Raw genomic sequence first — 15,818 nt, 5'->3', positions numbered from 1 at the left:
AGCCACCAAGCATCTGCCCATCCCAGTGTCCATCTGTCCATCACAGCATCCACCTGTCCCTGTCCCCATCCATCCCAGTGTCCATCTGTCCATGCCCTTGTCCATCTATCCCAGAATTTGTCCATCCATGCCCCCATCCATCCCAGTGTCTGCCCATCCATCCCAGCATCTGTCCATCCATGCCCCCATCCATCCCAGTGTCCACCCATCCATCCCAGTGTCCATCTGTCCATCCCAGTGTCCATCTGTCCATTCCGGTGTCCATCCATCCATGCCCCCATCCATCCCAGCCTCCACCCATCCATCCCAATGTCCGTCTATCCATGTCCCCGTCCATCCCAGTTTCCATCCCAGTGTCCATCTGTCCACCCCAGCATCCATCCCTTCACGCCCCCATCCCACCCAGGTACCCCAGGGCTGGACACCACCCAAGGGACCCAGCTCCCACTGCAGGGTGCACGGGGGGGACCTGCTCCCTGCCCCCCACCTCCCATTTCCAGGCAGCGCCGGGTGGGGCCGTCTGGGGGACGCGGGTGCCCCCCCGGGACCAGGTCCGTGGGGATCCGTGTTCCCAGCGCAGCTCCGGTAATGGGCCCTAATGGAGGCAGCGGCCGAGCGTGGGGGGGCCGCAGCGCCGGGGGGGCCCAGGGGAGGCGCTCAGGGGGTGGGGCTGCTGCACCCACTGCCCAGGGGCACCCGCAGGGACCCCCCCACGCCCGCTTGCACTGGGGGGGCCGGGACCCCGGGGCAGCCGGGCTGCAGCGGGGGGCGGGGGCGGCAGGGGGCTGGTGGATGGAGGTGGAGGGGCTGGGGGTCTCCTCCACCCCCCACATGGGTTTTATGGCTTCTCCCCCCCCAGCTAATGGGCTGCGGGGCCCCGGGAGCCGCTGCGGTCAGTAAGTGCAGGGTGGGGCTGAGCGGGGCGGGGAGCCCATTTACCACTCCCCAGGGAACCCCCCCCTCCCCTGTGGGCAGCACCGGGAGGGCTGAGTCCCCCCCGAGCAGGCAGCCGGGGACCCCCTGCAGCCGGGACCCTGCTCCTGAGCCCCCTCCCGTGGGGAGGAGGGGGCAGGGCTGGGAACCCCCTGTCCCCAGTCTCACCCGGGCTGGAGGGGGCCCCCCCAGCCCTGTACTGGTGAACGGGGTTTGGCAGCAGAGCGGGGAAAGGCAAACCATGCCAGACCTACATGAACCCCAGCTCACCCCCAAGCCCCCCCGCCCCGAGCCACCCGGCAAGTGCCACCCGTGCCATCTAATGGGGTGACACCAGAAGGCACCTGCGCCCCCCCTTCCCACACCGCCCCAGGGACATGCCAGGCACAGGACATCGTCCCGTCATGGGGGGTGACACGCAGCCCCAGCCCTCGCGTGCAGCTGCTTCAGCTCTGGCTTTATTGCAAAAAGAGTCCGAGGGGATAGGGGTGCTCGTGGACCCCGGTACCACGGGGGGTCGCGGTCCCCCTTGGTGCCAGCGCAGCCTCCGCAGAGGGACCCGGGGGGGGCAGCTGGCGGTGCTAGGAGCGGGGGTGGCCGCTGTGGGGGTCCCCGCTGTCCCCCACGCCCAGCGCGGGGCTGGCGGGTGAAGGGGACGGGTGCTGTGTGTCCCAGCTGCGGCAGTGACAGTCCCCATGGGGCTGCGGGACGGTCCCCGCTTCGGGCTCCTGCAGGGCGGGGGTGCCGGGATGAGCGGGGTCGCCATCGTCCTGGGGAGCCCCTATGTCCCCCTGGCCAGGGACTGCACTGTCCCCACCAGGCAGCTGAGCCGGGGCCGGGCTGGTGGCGGCTCTTCCGTCCGGTGTCCCTGTGTCCCTGCTGGCTGGCACTGTCCCCCCGCTGCTGGGATCCTCCTCGGCGGCCACCGCTGTGACTTGCTGGTGGCACATGGGACACGTGTCCTGCACGTAGAGCCACTTGCGGAGGCAGTTGGCGTGGAAGAAGTGGCTGCAAGGGGTGATGACGGCCACCTGCATGTCCTGCGGGGGGGGGGACAGATGTCACCAGAGGGCAGGGGACCCCCGGGGCTGCCTGGGGGTGTCCCCGGGGGGCCGAGGGGGCTGACCTGGAAGCAGATGGCGCAGACGTCGTCGTGGCGGCGCAGCTGCCCGGCCGTGGCCCGCGGCAGGGAGCTGATCCTGCGGGCGGCGTGGCGGCGCAGCAGGAAGCTCCGCCAGCCCGAGCGGGCGCGCAGCCACACGTTGAAGTAGGAGTGGATGATGATGACGGAGGCGCCCATCCAGCTCCACTCACCGAACAGGGACTCCCAGGCGCCGTAGGCCACCACGCACACGGCCACCAGGAACTCCAGCACCCGGCTCACCGCGTTCACGCCGTACACGATCTCGTCCATGCGCTCCAGCGGCGCAGCCTGCGCCCGCTCCACCATGAACAGGCTGTAGATGAAGAGGGTGCCCAGCACCTGCCGGGGCGGCACCTCGGTGACGCTGGCCGGGGGGCAGAGGGGGGGCGGCCTGGGGGATGCGGCGGGAGCCCCGGTTTTGGGGCGGGGGGGCCGGACCTGCAGCGAGGTGAGCATGCAGCTGGAGACCAGGATGAGCAGCCAGAAGTCCAGGTGGAAGAAGTGGGCGATCTTGTAGGCCATGAAGCAGGGGAACACCAGCAGGAACAGGCACATGCTGACGCCGCGGAAATGCTTCCAGGGGCTCCTGGGGGGGCACGGCTCAGCGGGACCATGTACCCCCCCGTGAGCAGCACCCACCACCCTCACACCCTGAATATGGGGCAGATTGTGCCCAAAAACGGGGAGCAAAGACCCAAGGTGGGGGGAGGCCATGGGACCCAACAGGGTCCCCCCCACCGCTGCCCCCCAACACAGGGGGCTGGATCCTGCATCTCTCCACCCCGGTACCTGTTGCGGGAGGCCCCCAGCGCCAGCACGATGGGGTCAGCGATCTCGATCATGGACTGGAGGGTGGAGGTGACGACGATGAAGAGGATGATGCTGAGGAGGAAGGTCCGCTGGAGGACCTGCAGGTCCAGCAGCCCCGTCTGCAGCGCCAGCAGCAGCAGCGTCACCCCCTCCGTCACCCCCCTGTGGGAGGGGGTGTCAGGCACCGCACGTACCGTGTCCTGCTCACCCCTTGGGGCCGTGCCCTGCTCCCCAAATCCCTTGTGACACCCCTGTCCCCCTGCCCTGTGCTGGGGTCCTGCACACAAACAAGGCTGCAGGAGGGATGCCTGTGCCCCCCCTGCCCATACCCACATCCTGCCCGTGCCCCCCGTGTCCCTGCACCCCCCCACCATGACCCCTCTGCCTGTGACACCCCCCTGCCTGTGCCCCCTCCTGCCCATACCCCTGCCTGGCCCTGCCCCCAAACCTGCCTGTGCCCCCCTGTCCCGTACCCCCGCAGCTCCCGTACCCTCATTCCATGCCCGCCCACCTCTGCCCCCCACATGTGGCCCCCCCTGCCCATGCCCCTTCCTGCCCATGTGCCCCCTCCTGCCAATGCCCTCCCCTGCCTGTGCCCCCCGCTGCCCCCGACCCGTGCCCCCGTCCCCGCGCACCGGTGGGAGCCGTGGCCGTGGGGCCGGGGCCCGAAGCCCAGCAGGTAGCAGCGGCACAGGCTGAGCAGCCCCAGCGCCAGGTAGGACACGGCCGAGGTCAGGCCCAGCAGCGCGTAGGGCGTCCCGCAGCACTCGGCCGCGCTGCCAGGGCCACCGTCACCATCACCGCGGGGACACGCCGGGGCACCCGCTGCGGCCCGACCCTCCTCATCCTCCCACCACACCCACAACCCTCCTCATCCTCCCACCACACCCACCAGACCCCCAGACCCTCCTCATCCTCCTCCCCAGCACCTACCGCAGCCCCGGATCCTCCTCATCCTCCCCAGCACCCACTGAGGACAGACCCTCCTCATCTTCCTCCCCAGCAACCACCATGGTCCCGGACCCTCTTCATCCTCCCACCACACTCCCCAGACACCAGACACTCCTCATCCTCCCCAAAATCCACTGAAGCCCAGATCCTCTTTGTCCTCCTCCCACAGCACCCACTGAACCCCAGACCCTCCTTATCCTCCCCAGCACCCACCAAGCCTCAGACTCTCCTCATCTTCCTCCCCAACACCCACTGAACCCCAGACCCTCCTCATCCTCCCAGCACCCACCGAACCCCAGACCCTCCTCATCTTCCTCCCAGCACCCACCGACTCCAACCCCTCTTCATCCTCCTCCCCAGCACCCACCAGAGCCCAGCCCCTCGTGCTCCCCCCGCTGGGAGGAAGGCTGAGCCCCCCATCCCCACCTGCTAAGGAGGAGGAAGAGGAGGCCGTGCTGGGCGCGGGGGCCGGGGGGGCCGACGAGGAAGGCTGCGAGGCGCAGGGAGAACAGCACCAGCCAGAAGACAAGGAAGAGGAGGGGGACGGCCAGCTGGCTCCACAGGGACACCCCCAGGGCCACCAGCCGGGACAGCTCCAGTGCCTGGAGGGGGACACGCTCAGGGGGTGACCCCGTCCTGCCCCACACGTGGGGGGCAAGGGGGCATGGGGGCAGCTGTGCGAGGGGCACCCTGCAGCTCACCCTGTGCCACACTAAGCTCAGCATGGGACCCCCCACCTGCAGCCCCCTGACCCACAGCCCCCCACGCTGCAGCCCCGTCTTGTAGCCCCCCAATCAAGCAGCCCCCCATCCTGCAGCCCCCCAGTCCCACAGCCCCTCACCCTGTAGCCTTCAACCCCACAGCCCCCCCATGCCGCAGTCCCCCACCACAGCCCCCCATCCCACAGCCCCCACCAGAGCCCCCCAACCCCACAGCCCCTCACCCTGTAGCCTTCAACCCCACAGCCCCCCCAGCCCGCAGCCCCCCCACCCCTCAGCCATCCCACCCACAGCCCCCCACTTCACAGCCCCCATCCACCCCACACCCCCCACCCCCCAGCCCCCACCCCGCAGCCCCTGACCTGCAGCAGCTCCCGGCAGGCGGTGGCCGCCAGCTGGAAAGGGACGAGGACGTGGGTGCCCAGGACGTAGAGCACCTGGCTGGCGGTGACGGCGGCGGCCAGGGTGCAGAGGGGGGGCAGCGCGGCGGGGGGCAGCCCCCACAGCCGCCCCAGCACCGGCAGCGCCGGCGCCGCGAACAGCCAGGGCCGGCGGCTCCGCATCAGCAGGGAGCACAGCGCACACAGGCAGAGCTGGCCTGGGGGGACAGGGACAGCTGGGGACACCTGGGGACAAAGGACCCCTGTGCCACCTCCCCGGGGCAGGGGGGGCAGAGGAGACCCCCAAGGTTTGCATCCAGCTCCCAAACTCAGCCCCAAGCAGTGCCATTGTCACCTATGTCGTCCCACGGGTGACAGGGAGCACAGCACACACAGACAGAGCTGGCCTGGGGGGACAGGGACATCTGGGGACATCTGGGGACATCTGGGGACAGGGGGTGGGGGGGCAAAGGAGACCCCTAGGGCTAGCCCCCTGGCTCAACCCCAAGCAGTGCCATTGTCACCCATGTCATTCCACAGGTGTCAGGGAACACAGCGCACACAGGCAGAGCTGGCCTGGGGGGACAGGGACAGCTGGAGACACCTGGGGACAAAGGACCCCTGTGCCACCTCCCTGGGTTGGGGGGCACAGAGGAGACCCCCAGGGCTCACGTCCAGCCCCCTGGCTCAACTCCAAGCAGTGTCATTGTCACCCACATGCCATCCCACAGGTGACAGTTCCCATAGCCGGGTCAGACGCTCACCCCACCCACTGCCACCCCTGTCCCACCCCAGGGGACACCTTGGGGGGCCAGAACCCCCCCAGCTCACCTGCCAGGGCGGTGGCGAAGCGGCCGAGCGCGGCGGTGTCACCGTACACGCTGTCCTGGGCGCTGGACTCCAGCTCGCGCCGGACATAGTCCCTGCGGGGACAGAGGCTCAGCCGCGGCGTCCCCACGCTGTGTCCCCACGCTGTGTCCCCTGCTGTCCCCCCGCTGTCCCCCGCTCACCGGGCCGCCCCGTGCCCCGCGGCCAGCAGCAGCGCGGTCAGCAGGTGCAGGTAGAGCTTCACCAGGGACCGCACCGGCAGCGCCAGCACCACCAGGCACAGCACGTGTCCTGCGGGAGGGGACAGGGTGAGGCGTCCCCACGGAGACCCCCGCCCCGCTGGGACCCCCTGCCAGTGACACGGCTGTCACCACACACACGTTGGGGTGGGTACAATGGGGATGGGCGAGGGGCATCTCCCAGCCCCGTGTCCCCAAGCTGCCCCCCCTGCTAGGGGACACGTGGTGATAAGGGCACAATACTGGGGACACTGTGCCCACTGGCCCTGGGGACAGACCCCCAGCGAGGGGGTGTCAGCAGGGGCTGGGAGGGCAGGACCCCAAACATGGCCAGCCCTTGGGGTGTCTCCACTGTGTCCCCAAACACGGCCAGCCCTTGGGGTGTCCCCTCATGTCCCCAGCCTGGCCAGGGCCTGGGTGTCCCCAACACTGCCATCTCTTGGGATGTACCCTCATGTCCATAACCTGGCCATGCCACGAGGTGTCCCCTCTTGTCCCCAGCCCACCCAGCCCTGGGTGGCCCATACCTGTTCATCCCATGGGCTGTCCCCTTGAGTCCCCAGCACGGCCTTGGTGTCCCCCACGTGGCCACCCCTTGGAGTGCTCCCTCCATGATCCCCAGCGTGGCCAGGCCCTGGGGTGCCCCCTTGTGTCCCCAGCCTGGTGACCCCCTGGGGTGTCCCCTACCTGTCCATCCCTTGGGATGTCCCCAACACATCCATCCCTGCGGTGTCCCCTCATGTCCCCAGCCTGCCCATCCCTCGGGGTGTCCCCACCATGTCCCCAGCCTGATTATCCCTTGGGGTGTCCCCTGATGTCCCCAGTGCGGCCAGCCCTGGGTGTCCCCTCATGTCCCCAGCCTGCTCATCCCTCGGTGTCCCCTCATGTCCCCAGCCTGCTCATCCCTGGGTGTCCCCTCATGTCCCCAGCCTGCTCATCCCTCGGTGCCCTCTCATGTCCCCAGCCTGCTCATCCCTGGGTGTCCCCTCATGTCCCCAGCCCGCCCAGCCCTGGGTGCCCCCTCATGTCCCCAGCCCGCGGACGCCCGGGGTGTCCGCAGCCGTGCCCGTGTCCCTACCCAGGCAGCAGGCCCCGCGCAGGGCGGGGGGCCGCAGCACGGGGGGGTCCCCGCGCCGGGGCCGCAGCAGCTCGGCGATGGCGGCCGCGTCCCAGCGGTACAGCAGGTCCAGCAGCGCCAGCCCCGGCACCCGCAGCGCCACGTTGGCCACCGCCTCCAGCCGCGACATGGCCGCGGGGCCCCGCGGGGGGACGGGGGGGTCCCCGCGGCCCCGCCCGAGGGAACCCCCGGCGCTGCCCCCGCGGAGCTCCCCCGGCGCGGCAGGGGGCGCTCGCCCCGGGCCCAGCAGGGGCCCGTCTGCCCGGCCGCCTGTCGCCGCGGCCTGGCCGCCTCCCGCCGGGGCGGCCCCCGCTCCCGCTCCCGCTCCCGCCGCCGCGGTTCCGGTCCCTCCGCCACTTTCGCTTTCTCCCGCCCCGCCCCTGCGCTCGGCGCGGGGCGCAGAGGCCTTGCGCCAAGGCGCGGCGCCGACGCCGCGCCCGCCATCTTAGAAGAGGGCGCAGCGCTCCCTCCACTTCCGTGTCTTCCGCCATCTTGGATAAGGGCAATGCGCGGGCAGCGGGGAGGACGCGGCCATCTTGGAGAAGGGGCGCGGCCCTCCGCGGTGACGTCACTCCCACTGTCGCGCCCAACCCCGTGTCAGCCATCTTGGGTGCGGGCAGGGCTGAGGGCAGGCTCTGGCCGCCATTTTGCGAGGGGAATGTGGGGGGGCTGCGGGAGTCTGGGGTCCCGGGGGAGGATGGGCAGACCCCGGTAACCACCAGCCCGTTGGTCCTACTGGTGGAGAAGGTTGTTCTGGAAGCGACTGAAAACCACTGGAGACAACGCAGTCCTTGGTCCCCAGTTAATGAGGGGAAAGATCTGCTTAACCAGCTTAATTTTATGACGAGGTCACCCATCGAGTGGTTCTTTTGGATTTTAGCAAAGCTTTTAGTCCTGTCTCTCCTTCTGCACAAACTGTCCAGCACCAGCAAGACGAGTCCGTCACACGTTTGGTCCATCACAGGTTGGGTCCATCACACGCTGGGTCCATCACACGCTGGGTCCATCACCCATTGGGTCCATCACACATTTGGTCCATCACCCATTGGGTCCATCACCCATTGGGTCCATCACCCATTGGGTCCATCACACATTTGGTCCATCACCCATTGGGTCCATCACACATTTGGTCCATCACATGTTTGGTCCATCACCCATTGGGTCCATCACCCATTGGGTCCCTCACATGTTGGGTCCATCACACACTGGGTCCATCACACACTGGGTCCATCACACGTTTGGTCCATCACCCATTGGGTCCATCACCCATTTGGTCCATCACCCATTGGGTCCATCACACGTTTGGTCCATCACACATTTGGTCCATTACACGTTGGGTCCATCACACGCTGGGTCCATCACACGCTGGGTCCATCACACATTTGGTCCATCACCCATTGGGTCCACCACACGTTGGGTCCATCACATGTTTGGTCCATCACCCATTGGGTCCGTCACACGCTGGGTCCATCACCCACTGGGTCCCTCACACGTTGGGTCATTCACAGGTTGGGTCCATCACACATTTGGTCCATCACCCATTGGGTCCATCACACGTTGGGTCATTCACACGTTTGGTCCATCACATGTTTGGTCCATCACCCATTGGGTCCATCACACGCTGGGTCCATCACACGCTGGGTCCATCACACGCTGGGTCCCTCACACGTTGGGTCATTCACAGGTTGGGTCCATCACACATTTGGTCCATCACCCATTGGGTCCATCACACGTTGGGTCATTCACACGTTTGGTCCATCACATGTTTGGTCCATCACCCATTGGGTCCATCACACGTTTGGTCCATCACACATTTGGTCCATCACCCATTGGGTCCATCACACGTTGGGTCCATCACATGTTTGGTCCATCACCCATTGGGTCCATCACATGTTGGGTCCACCACACGTTGGGTCCATCACAGGTTGGGTCCGTCACACGCTGGGTCCATCACCCACTGGGTCCATCACACATTTGGTCCATCACCCATTGGGTCCACCACACGTTGGGTCCATCACACATTTGGTCCATCGCCCATTGGGTCCGTCACACGCTGGGTCCATCACCCACTGGGTCCCTCACATGTTGGGTCCATCACACGCTGGGTCCATCACACGTTTGGTCCATCACCCATTGGGTCCATCACCCATTGGGTCCATCACCCATTTGGTCCATCACCCATTGGGTCCATCACACGTTTGGTCCATCACCCATTGGGTCCATCACCCATTGGGTCCATCACCCATTGGGTCCATCACACGTTTGGTCCATCACACATTTGGTCCATTACACGCTGGGTCCATCACACGCTGGGTCCATCACCCACTGGGTCCATCACACATTTGGTCCATTACACGTTGGGTCCATCACACGCTGGGTCCATCACACGCTGGGTCCATCACCCACTGGGTCCATCACACATTTGGTCCATCACCCATTGGGTCCACCACACGTTGGGTCCATCACATGTTTGGTCCATCACCCATTGGGTCCGTCACACGCTGGGTCCATCACCCACTGGGTCCATCACACATTTGGTCCATCACCCATTGGGTCCACCACACGTTGGGTCCATCACATGTTTGGTCCATCACCCATTGGGTCCGTCACACGCTGGGTCCATCACACGCTGGGTCCATCACCCACTGGGTCCCTCACACGTTGGGTCATTCACAGGTTGGGTCCATCACACATTTGGTCCATCACCCATTGGGTCCATCACACGTTGGGTCATTCACACGTTTGGTCCATCACATGTTTGGTCCATCACCCATTGGGTCCGTCACACGCTGGGTCCATCACAGATTGGGTCCATTGCAGGTTGGGTCCATCACACGTTGTGTCCATCACATCTTGGTTGAGCAATTGCCCGATGGGTTATAGCCCATGGGGTGACATCAGGCTGGCGGCCAGTCCAGTGGGACTCCCCAGGACTCAAACTTCATGTTTTTATAAACAATCTGGACGCAGGAATCAGGTGTACATTGAGTTTGCCAGCGACGCTGAACGAGGAGGAGCTGTGGCCTCGCTCGCGGGCGGAGAGGCCTTGGGGAGCCCTGGGGGGACTGGGGAGCCGGGCAAGCCCCAGCGGGACCCATGGGGACCAGCCAGGCCGGCCCCGCTCCCGGCCGTGCCGTGGCCCCCAGGATGGCCCCGGCGGGTCCCTTCCCGCTCCAGACGTTCTGCGTTTTCGTGATTCACCGCTTGTGCAACGCGCGGCCCAGCAGTTTCCTTCCTCCTCCGGCCCTGGTGACGGCAACGCCGGCCCTGACTCACCGCGGCACAGCCGCAAACCCCGGTCACATCCTCGCGCCCCCGGGGTCCCCAACGGGCTGTCGCCTCCATCCGAGGCCGCTGGTGGACTTCGGGGTGCTGTACCCCTGGGAAACATCGTAAAAATTGACGTAGGAAACAAAAGACTCCGGTATTAAAGTCCATATCTGCATCGTGTAGGAGTGGAGCTGACGGGAAAGCAAAGCGCAGCCCAATAAATCAAATTATTGTGCCAACATATAGCATCATGGAACATGTCAAGGGGAAGGGACCCACCAGGGTCATCAAGTCCAGCTCTCTGCTCCTCACAGGACAACCCAAAGTTAAACAACGAGGCTGAGAGTGTCGTCCAGACGCTCCTTGAACAGCCGTGACCGTGTCCCTGGGGAGCCCGTTCCACCCGCTCGCCCGGTGAAGAACCTTTTCCCGATGTCGGGTCTGAGCAGAAAAACCTCCATGGACGGAAACCCAACCGAGGAGGGCTGAGCAGAGCTCCGGCGAGCGGAGACGGAGCCCGAAGTGTCCAGAAAACGCCAAGAAAACCCCCGCGGCCGCGGGTCCTGCCCAATCCGGGCTGTTTCCAAAAGATGGACCCAACCCCTTACGATTACACGAGAATCCGCAAAGACTTTAATGAATTATCGGGTTTTAGTGACCTTTTTATAAAGGCTCTGTGTTCCCTCCACGACAGCGGGACGGTGGTTGAGAGTTTGTGGTTGCAGAGGCTTAGTGAGGTCAAATCGGGTCTGTCTCTTGGAAAGGCCCCGTACAGCCGCGGTTTGAGGAGAATTTGGTTAATCCCACAGAGATTTGCGAATGCGGAACTGGGTTCAGCGCAGAAACAGCACGCGAGGACCGTGGCTGCGTAACCCCAGAGAAGGGCACGGAAAGGGGAAAACGGGTTAAAAAGATGTGAAATGGAGCAGGGGAGGGGGGCGGAAATGTAACCCCCGGTTTTTGGGCAATTCCTCCGTTTGCCGGAAAAGTGCTGTGTCGGCATATTTGAAGCTATTTCCAGCGTCTGTGTCAAACGCGATGATGGTTTGGACCAAAAAGAGGAAAAAACACCCCAGAAGTCCCAAACCCCACATCCTGCTGCTTCCGGGGCTGCCGGGGGGTGCGGGGCTGGTGCCGGGGGGCCCTGCAGCACCCGGGGGAGGCCTGGGCAGGTGGGTGACCCTGAGTGATCCCACAGTGGGGGATCAGAATCCACTTGGGCTTCACATCCCAGTGTGGTGGTGATGGTGGTGATGGAGATAATGATGACGGTGATGACGAAGACGATGGCGGTGATGATGAAGATGATGATTGTGATGAAGATGATGAAGATGGTGATGATGGTGATGATGATGACAAAGGCGATGATAAGATGATGATGATGAAGATGAAGGTGATGATGGTGATGAAGGCGGCGACGATGGTGATGATGATGATGAAGGTGATAATGGTGATGATAATGATAAAGATGATGATGATGAAGATGAAGACGATGATGGTGACGAAGATGGTGACCATGGTGATGATGGTGATGAAGGTGATGATGGTGATGATAATGATAAAGATGATGATGATGAAGATGAACGTGACGATGGTGATGAAGATGGTGATGATGGTGGTGATGATGATGAAGGCGATGATGGTGATGATAATGATAAAGACGATGATGATGAAGATGAAGGTGATGATGGTGATGAAGATGGTGGTGACGGTGATGATGGTGATGAAGGCAATGATGGTGATGATAATGATAAAGATGATGATGGTGATGATGAAGATGATGGTGATGAAGATGATGATGATGCCCTTCTCCCCAGCATCCCCCCACCTGCTACTCCCTGGGACTGGGGAGCCGATTCCTCCTGGGGTGCAGGAACCCACAAAGTTTCTGTGTCTGCGGGTGGGAAACACAAATTGGAACTGGGGTGTGTTTGGGGACAAAAGCACAGGGTCAAGGTCGAGGCCAAGGTCAGGGTCAGGGTCTGGCCATGGCTGGGGTGCAGGAGCCCCAGCCCGGTGCTGAGACATACCCACGTGCCCTGCATGGCGGGTTGTCCCCAGGCGGTGCCACCCGGGGCGTGGGGACACGTGTGACGCACCGGCGGGCAGCAGGAACCGTTCCCCACGCCCGGGGTGCCTGGCAGCTGGTTCCCTTTCCTGGCACAGCCACAGCTCCGGTGCCAGCGCGGCTGCGGCGATGGCGGCGACGGGGCCCGACCTGTACGAGCCGCTGCAGATCCGCTACCCCCCCAGCCCCCCAGCAGGTACGGCCTGCAGGCAGGGACAGGCAGCTGCCTGCGCCCAGCTCGGGGCTCGGCGTGACTCTGGCTTCTCCCCGCAGCCCCCAGGTCCCCCCCGGCCGCGTCCCGTCGGGCGTCGGGCACCATCCTGGCCGTGGGCACCGCGGTGCTGCTGGTGCTGGGGGCTGCGCTGGCAGCGCTCGTCATCCTGCGTAAGTGCCACCGCGGGGACACGGGGACACGGGCAGAGGCTGGGTGCAGGCAGGGATGCAGGCAGGGGTGCAGGCAGGGATGCAGGGTGGGGCCGGGTGCAGGCAGGGATGCAGGCAGGGGTGCAGGCAGGGATGCAGGCAGGGATGTGGGCAGGGATGCAGGCAGGGATGTGGGCAGGGGCCAGGTGCAGGCAGGGGTGCAGGCAGGGATGTGGGCAGGGATGCAGGGTGGGGCCGGGTGCAGGCAGGGATGCAGGCAGGGGTGCAGGCAGGGATGCAGGGTGGGGCTGGGTGCAGGCAGGGATACAGGCAGGGATGCAGGCAGGGATGTGGGCAGGGGCCGGGTGCAGGCAGGGGTGCAGGCAGGGGTGCAGGCAGGGATGTGGGCAGGGGCCAGGTGCAGGCAGGGGTGCAGGCAGGGATGTGGGCAGGGATGCAGGGTGGGGCCGGGTGCAGGCAGGGATGCAGGCAGGGATGCAGGCAGGGATGCAGGGTGGGGCCGGGTGCAGGCAGGGATGCAGGCAGGGATACAGGCAGGGATGCAGGGTGGGGCCGGGTGCAGGCAGGGGTGCAGGCAGGGATGTGGGCAGGGGCCGGGCGCAGGCAGGGATGCAGGGTGGTGCTGGGTGCAGGCAGGGATGCAGGCAGGGATGTGGGCAGGGGCCAGGTGCAGGCAGGGGTGCAGGCAGGGATGCAGGCAGGGGCCAGGCGCAGGCAGCAGCCCTGGCACAGTACTCAGCCCCTGCCTGCTCTCGCAGACGTGCAGGGCCAGGCAGAACTGCAGGCAGCGCGGGCAGAGCTGGCGGCAGCGGGGAACCCTCTGCTGCCCGACCCCAATGGTGAGTGGGACCCTGAGGGGCATCTGGTACCCCCAGCCCTGTCCCCATCCCCTGTCCCCATCCCCTGTCCCAGCCCTGTCCCACCTCTGTCCCACCCCGTCCCCATCCCCTGTCCCACCCCTGTCCCCATCCCCTGTCCCCATCCCCTGTCCCAGCCCTGTCCCATCCCCTGTCCCATCCTCTGTCCCCATCCCCTGTCCCAGCCCTGTCCCCATCCCCTGTCCCCAGCCCTGTCCCATCCCCTGTCCCATCCTCTGTCCCCATCCCCTGTCCCAGCCCTGTCCCCATCCCCTGTCCCATCCCCTGTCCCATCCCCTGTCCCATCCCCTGTCCCATCCCCTGTCCGCTCTTCTCCCTGACCCCCTGGCAGGTCCCTGGAGCCCCCGTGAGAGCTCAGCAGCAGCGCAGAGACGGAAGGATCAGCTCGGTAACGTCCCGGGGCGGGGTGACAGCCACCCTGGGGGGGGACACCTGTCCCCGTGTCCCCCACCTGGATCCCTGTCCCCCTGTCCCTATCCCATCCCCATCCCTACCCCACATCCCCATCTCCCCTGCCCTACTTGTCCCATCCCGCCCATCCCCACCCCGTCCCCATCCCTGTCCCTGTCCCCACGCGGTGGCTCGCAGGGCGGTGGCTGCAGGGGCTGGCGCTGGGCTGGCGCTACCACGAGGGCAGGATCTACTTCTTCTCGGGGGACCGCAAGTCTTGGGGGGACGCGGAGGCCGCCTGCCGCTCCGCACACGCACACCTGGTGTCTGTCACCAGCCCCGAGGAGCAGGTGGGTGCTCGTCACCGTCCCCTCCCGCCTGCAGCCTGAGCACCCTCCTGCCTGAGCACCCTCCTGCCTGCACAACCTCAGAGAATCACAGAATCATTTTGGTTGGAAGACACCCTCAAGGTCATCGAGTCCAACCGTAACCCACCCCTGGCACTGCCCCGTGTCCTGAGAACCTCATGTCCGTCTGTCCAACCCCTCCAGGGATGGTGACTCCAGCACTGCCCTGGGCAGCCTGTTCCAATGCCCCACAGCCCTTTGGGGAAGAAACTGTTCCCCAGATCCAACCTCAACCTCCCCTGGCGCAACTTGAGGCCGTTTCCTCTTATCCGATCACTTGCTGCTTGCTGCCAGCTCCTGCCCGCGGCCCCCTGCCCACCCCTCCCTGCCTGTCGCTGCCCGTGTCCCTGTGTCCCTGTCCCCAGGATTACCTGGCGCGGGAGGCGCGGGGCGGCTCCTACTGGATCGGGCTGTCGGCCACGGGCCCGGGCGGCTCCTGGCGCTGGACGGACGGAGCTCCCTACTCACAGGCCAAGAGGTGAGGGGGTTCTGGGGGGGGATCGGCACCTCCGGCTCCCCCGGCCCCCCTGACCCACCCCGCTCGGCAGCTTCTGGGCGCCGGGACAGCCGGACAGCACCGACTACGGGCAGTGGGGCCAGGAGAGCTGCGCCCAGATCCACCCCGTGGGCAACGGGCTCTGGAATGACCACAACTGCAACTTCACCTTCCTCTGGATCTGCAAGCGCGACCTGAGCCCGCCCTGAGCCCCGCGGCTGGGCCTGCAGCTGGAACCACAGCTGGGCCTGCATCTGGATCCACAGCTGGGCCTGCAGCTGGATCCATGGCTGGGCCTGCAGCTGGATCCACAGCTGGATCCACAGCTGGGCCTGCATCTGGATCCACAGCTGGGCCTGCAGCTGGATCCACGGCTGGGCCTGCAGCTGGATCCACAGCTGGGCCTGCATCTGGATCCACAGCTGGGCCTGCAGCTGGATCCACAGCTGGGCCTGCAGCTGGATCCACAGCTGGATCCACGGCTGGGCCTGCAGCTGGATCTACAGCTGGATCCACGGCTGGGCCTGCAGCTGGATCCACAGCTGGATCCACGGCTGGGCCTGCATCTGGATCTACAGCTGGGTCTGTGGCTGGATCCACAGCTGGGTCTGTGGCTGGATCCACAGCTGGATCTGCTGCTGGATCTGCTGCCAGTTCTGCTGCTGAATCTGCTGCCAGATCCACTGCCGGATCCGCTACCAGATCTGCTGCTGGTTCTGCTGCCGGTTCTGCTGCTGGATCCACGGCTGGATCCACTGCCAGATCCACTGCCAGATCCGGTACCAGGTGTACTGCTGATCTGTG

The 15,818-nt window shown here is 65.5% G+C and overlaps 2 protein-coding genes across 4 annotated transcripts; one reads left to right on the top strand and one right to left on the bottom strand.

The window, feature by feature from the left end:
• Positions 1–1,379: 1,379 nt before the first annotated feature.
• On the bottom strand, positions 1,380–7,510 carry LOC135988105 (RING finger protein 145-like). 3 transcript variants are annotated; one of them, XM_065633758.1, is made up of 10 exons: positions 7,083–7,510; positions 5,948–6,056; positions 5,769–5,860; positions 4,920–5,155; positions 4,265–4,440; positions 3,523–3,663; positions 2,867–3,049; positions 2,516–2,663; positions 2,060–2,416; positions 1,380–1,973 (listed from the first exon to the last, which is right to left on the bottom strand). In XM_065633758.1, exons 1-10 carry the CDS (start codon positions 7,249–7,251, stop codon positions 1,515–1,517), a joined length of 2,070 nt encoding a protein of 689 aa, XP_065489830.1. In that variant the 5' UTR covers positions 7,252–7,510; the 3' UTR covers positions 1,380–1,514. The 3 variants fall into 3 exon arrangements, with proteins under 3 accessions (XP_065489830.1, XP_065489831.1, XP_065489832.1); XM_065633759.1 differs by lacking the exon at positions 3,523–3,663; XM_065633760.1 differs by lacking the exon at positions 7,083–7,510 and having other exon boundaries at positions 4,920–5,183; positions 5,948–6,035.
• Positions 7,511–12,564: 5,054 nt separating this feature from the next.
• Positions 12,565–15,255, top strand: LOC135988700 (C-type lectin domain family 4 member F-like). Its single transcript, XM_065634850.1, has 7 exons — positions 12,565–12,655; positions 12,733–12,843; positions 13,602–13,682; positions 14,053–14,109; positions 14,310–14,461; positions 14,884–14,996; positions 15,067–15,255. The coding sequence occupies exons 1-7, from the start codon at positions 12,589–12,591 to the stop codon at positions 15,221–15,223; spliced, it is 738 nt and encodes a 245-aa protein (XP_065490922.1). The 5' UTR covers positions 12,565–12,588; the 3' UTR covers positions 15,224–15,255.
• Positions 15,256–15,818: the final 563 nt, after the last annotated feature.

Source organism: Caloenas nicobarica, chromosome 4 (genome assembly GCF_036013445.1).
Source record: "Caloenas nicobarica isolate bCalNic1 chromosome 4, bCalNic1.hap1, whole genome shotgun sequence".
Classification (NCBI taxonomy): domain Eukaryota; kingdom Metazoa; phylum Chordata; class Aves; order Columbiformes; family Columbidae; genus Caloenas; species Caloenas nicobarica.
Note: the sequence above shows the minus strand (reverse complement) of the source record. Positions and strands in the feature narration are given on the sequence as shown.

What these genes read in the sequence shown, in the direction of transcription:
- LOC135988105 (XM_065633758.1), bottom strand. Translation starts at nt 7,251, where the DNA reads ATGTCGCGGCTGGAGGCGGTGGCCAACGTGGCGCTGCGGGTGCCGGGG. An exon ending in CTTCGCCACCGCCCTGGCAG is followed by an intron (nt 5,156 to 5,768) that starts GTGAGCTGGGGG and finishes CTGTCCCCCCAG; the next exon opens with GCCAGCTCTGCCTGTGTGCG. An exon ending in CTCTTCCTCCTCCTTAGCAG is followed by an intron (nt 3,664 to 4,264) that starts GTGGGGATGGGG and finishes TGGCCCTGGCAG; the next exon opens with CGCGGCCGAGTGCTGCGGGA.
- LOC135988700 (XM_065634850.1), top strand. Translation starts at nt 12,589, where the DNA reads ATGGCGGCGACGGGGCCCGACCTGTACGAGCCGCTGCAGATCCGCTAC. An exon ending in GGCAGCGCTCGTCATCCTGC is followed by an intron (nt 12,844 to 13,601) that starts GTAAGTGCCACC and finishes CTGCTCTCGCAG; the next exon opens with ACGTGCAGGGCCAGGCAGAA. An exon ending in GAGACGGAAGGATCAGCTCG is followed by an intron (nt 14,110 to 14,309) that starts GTAACGTCCCGG and finishes GGTGGCTCGCAG; the next exon opens with GGCGGTGGCTGCAGGGGCTG.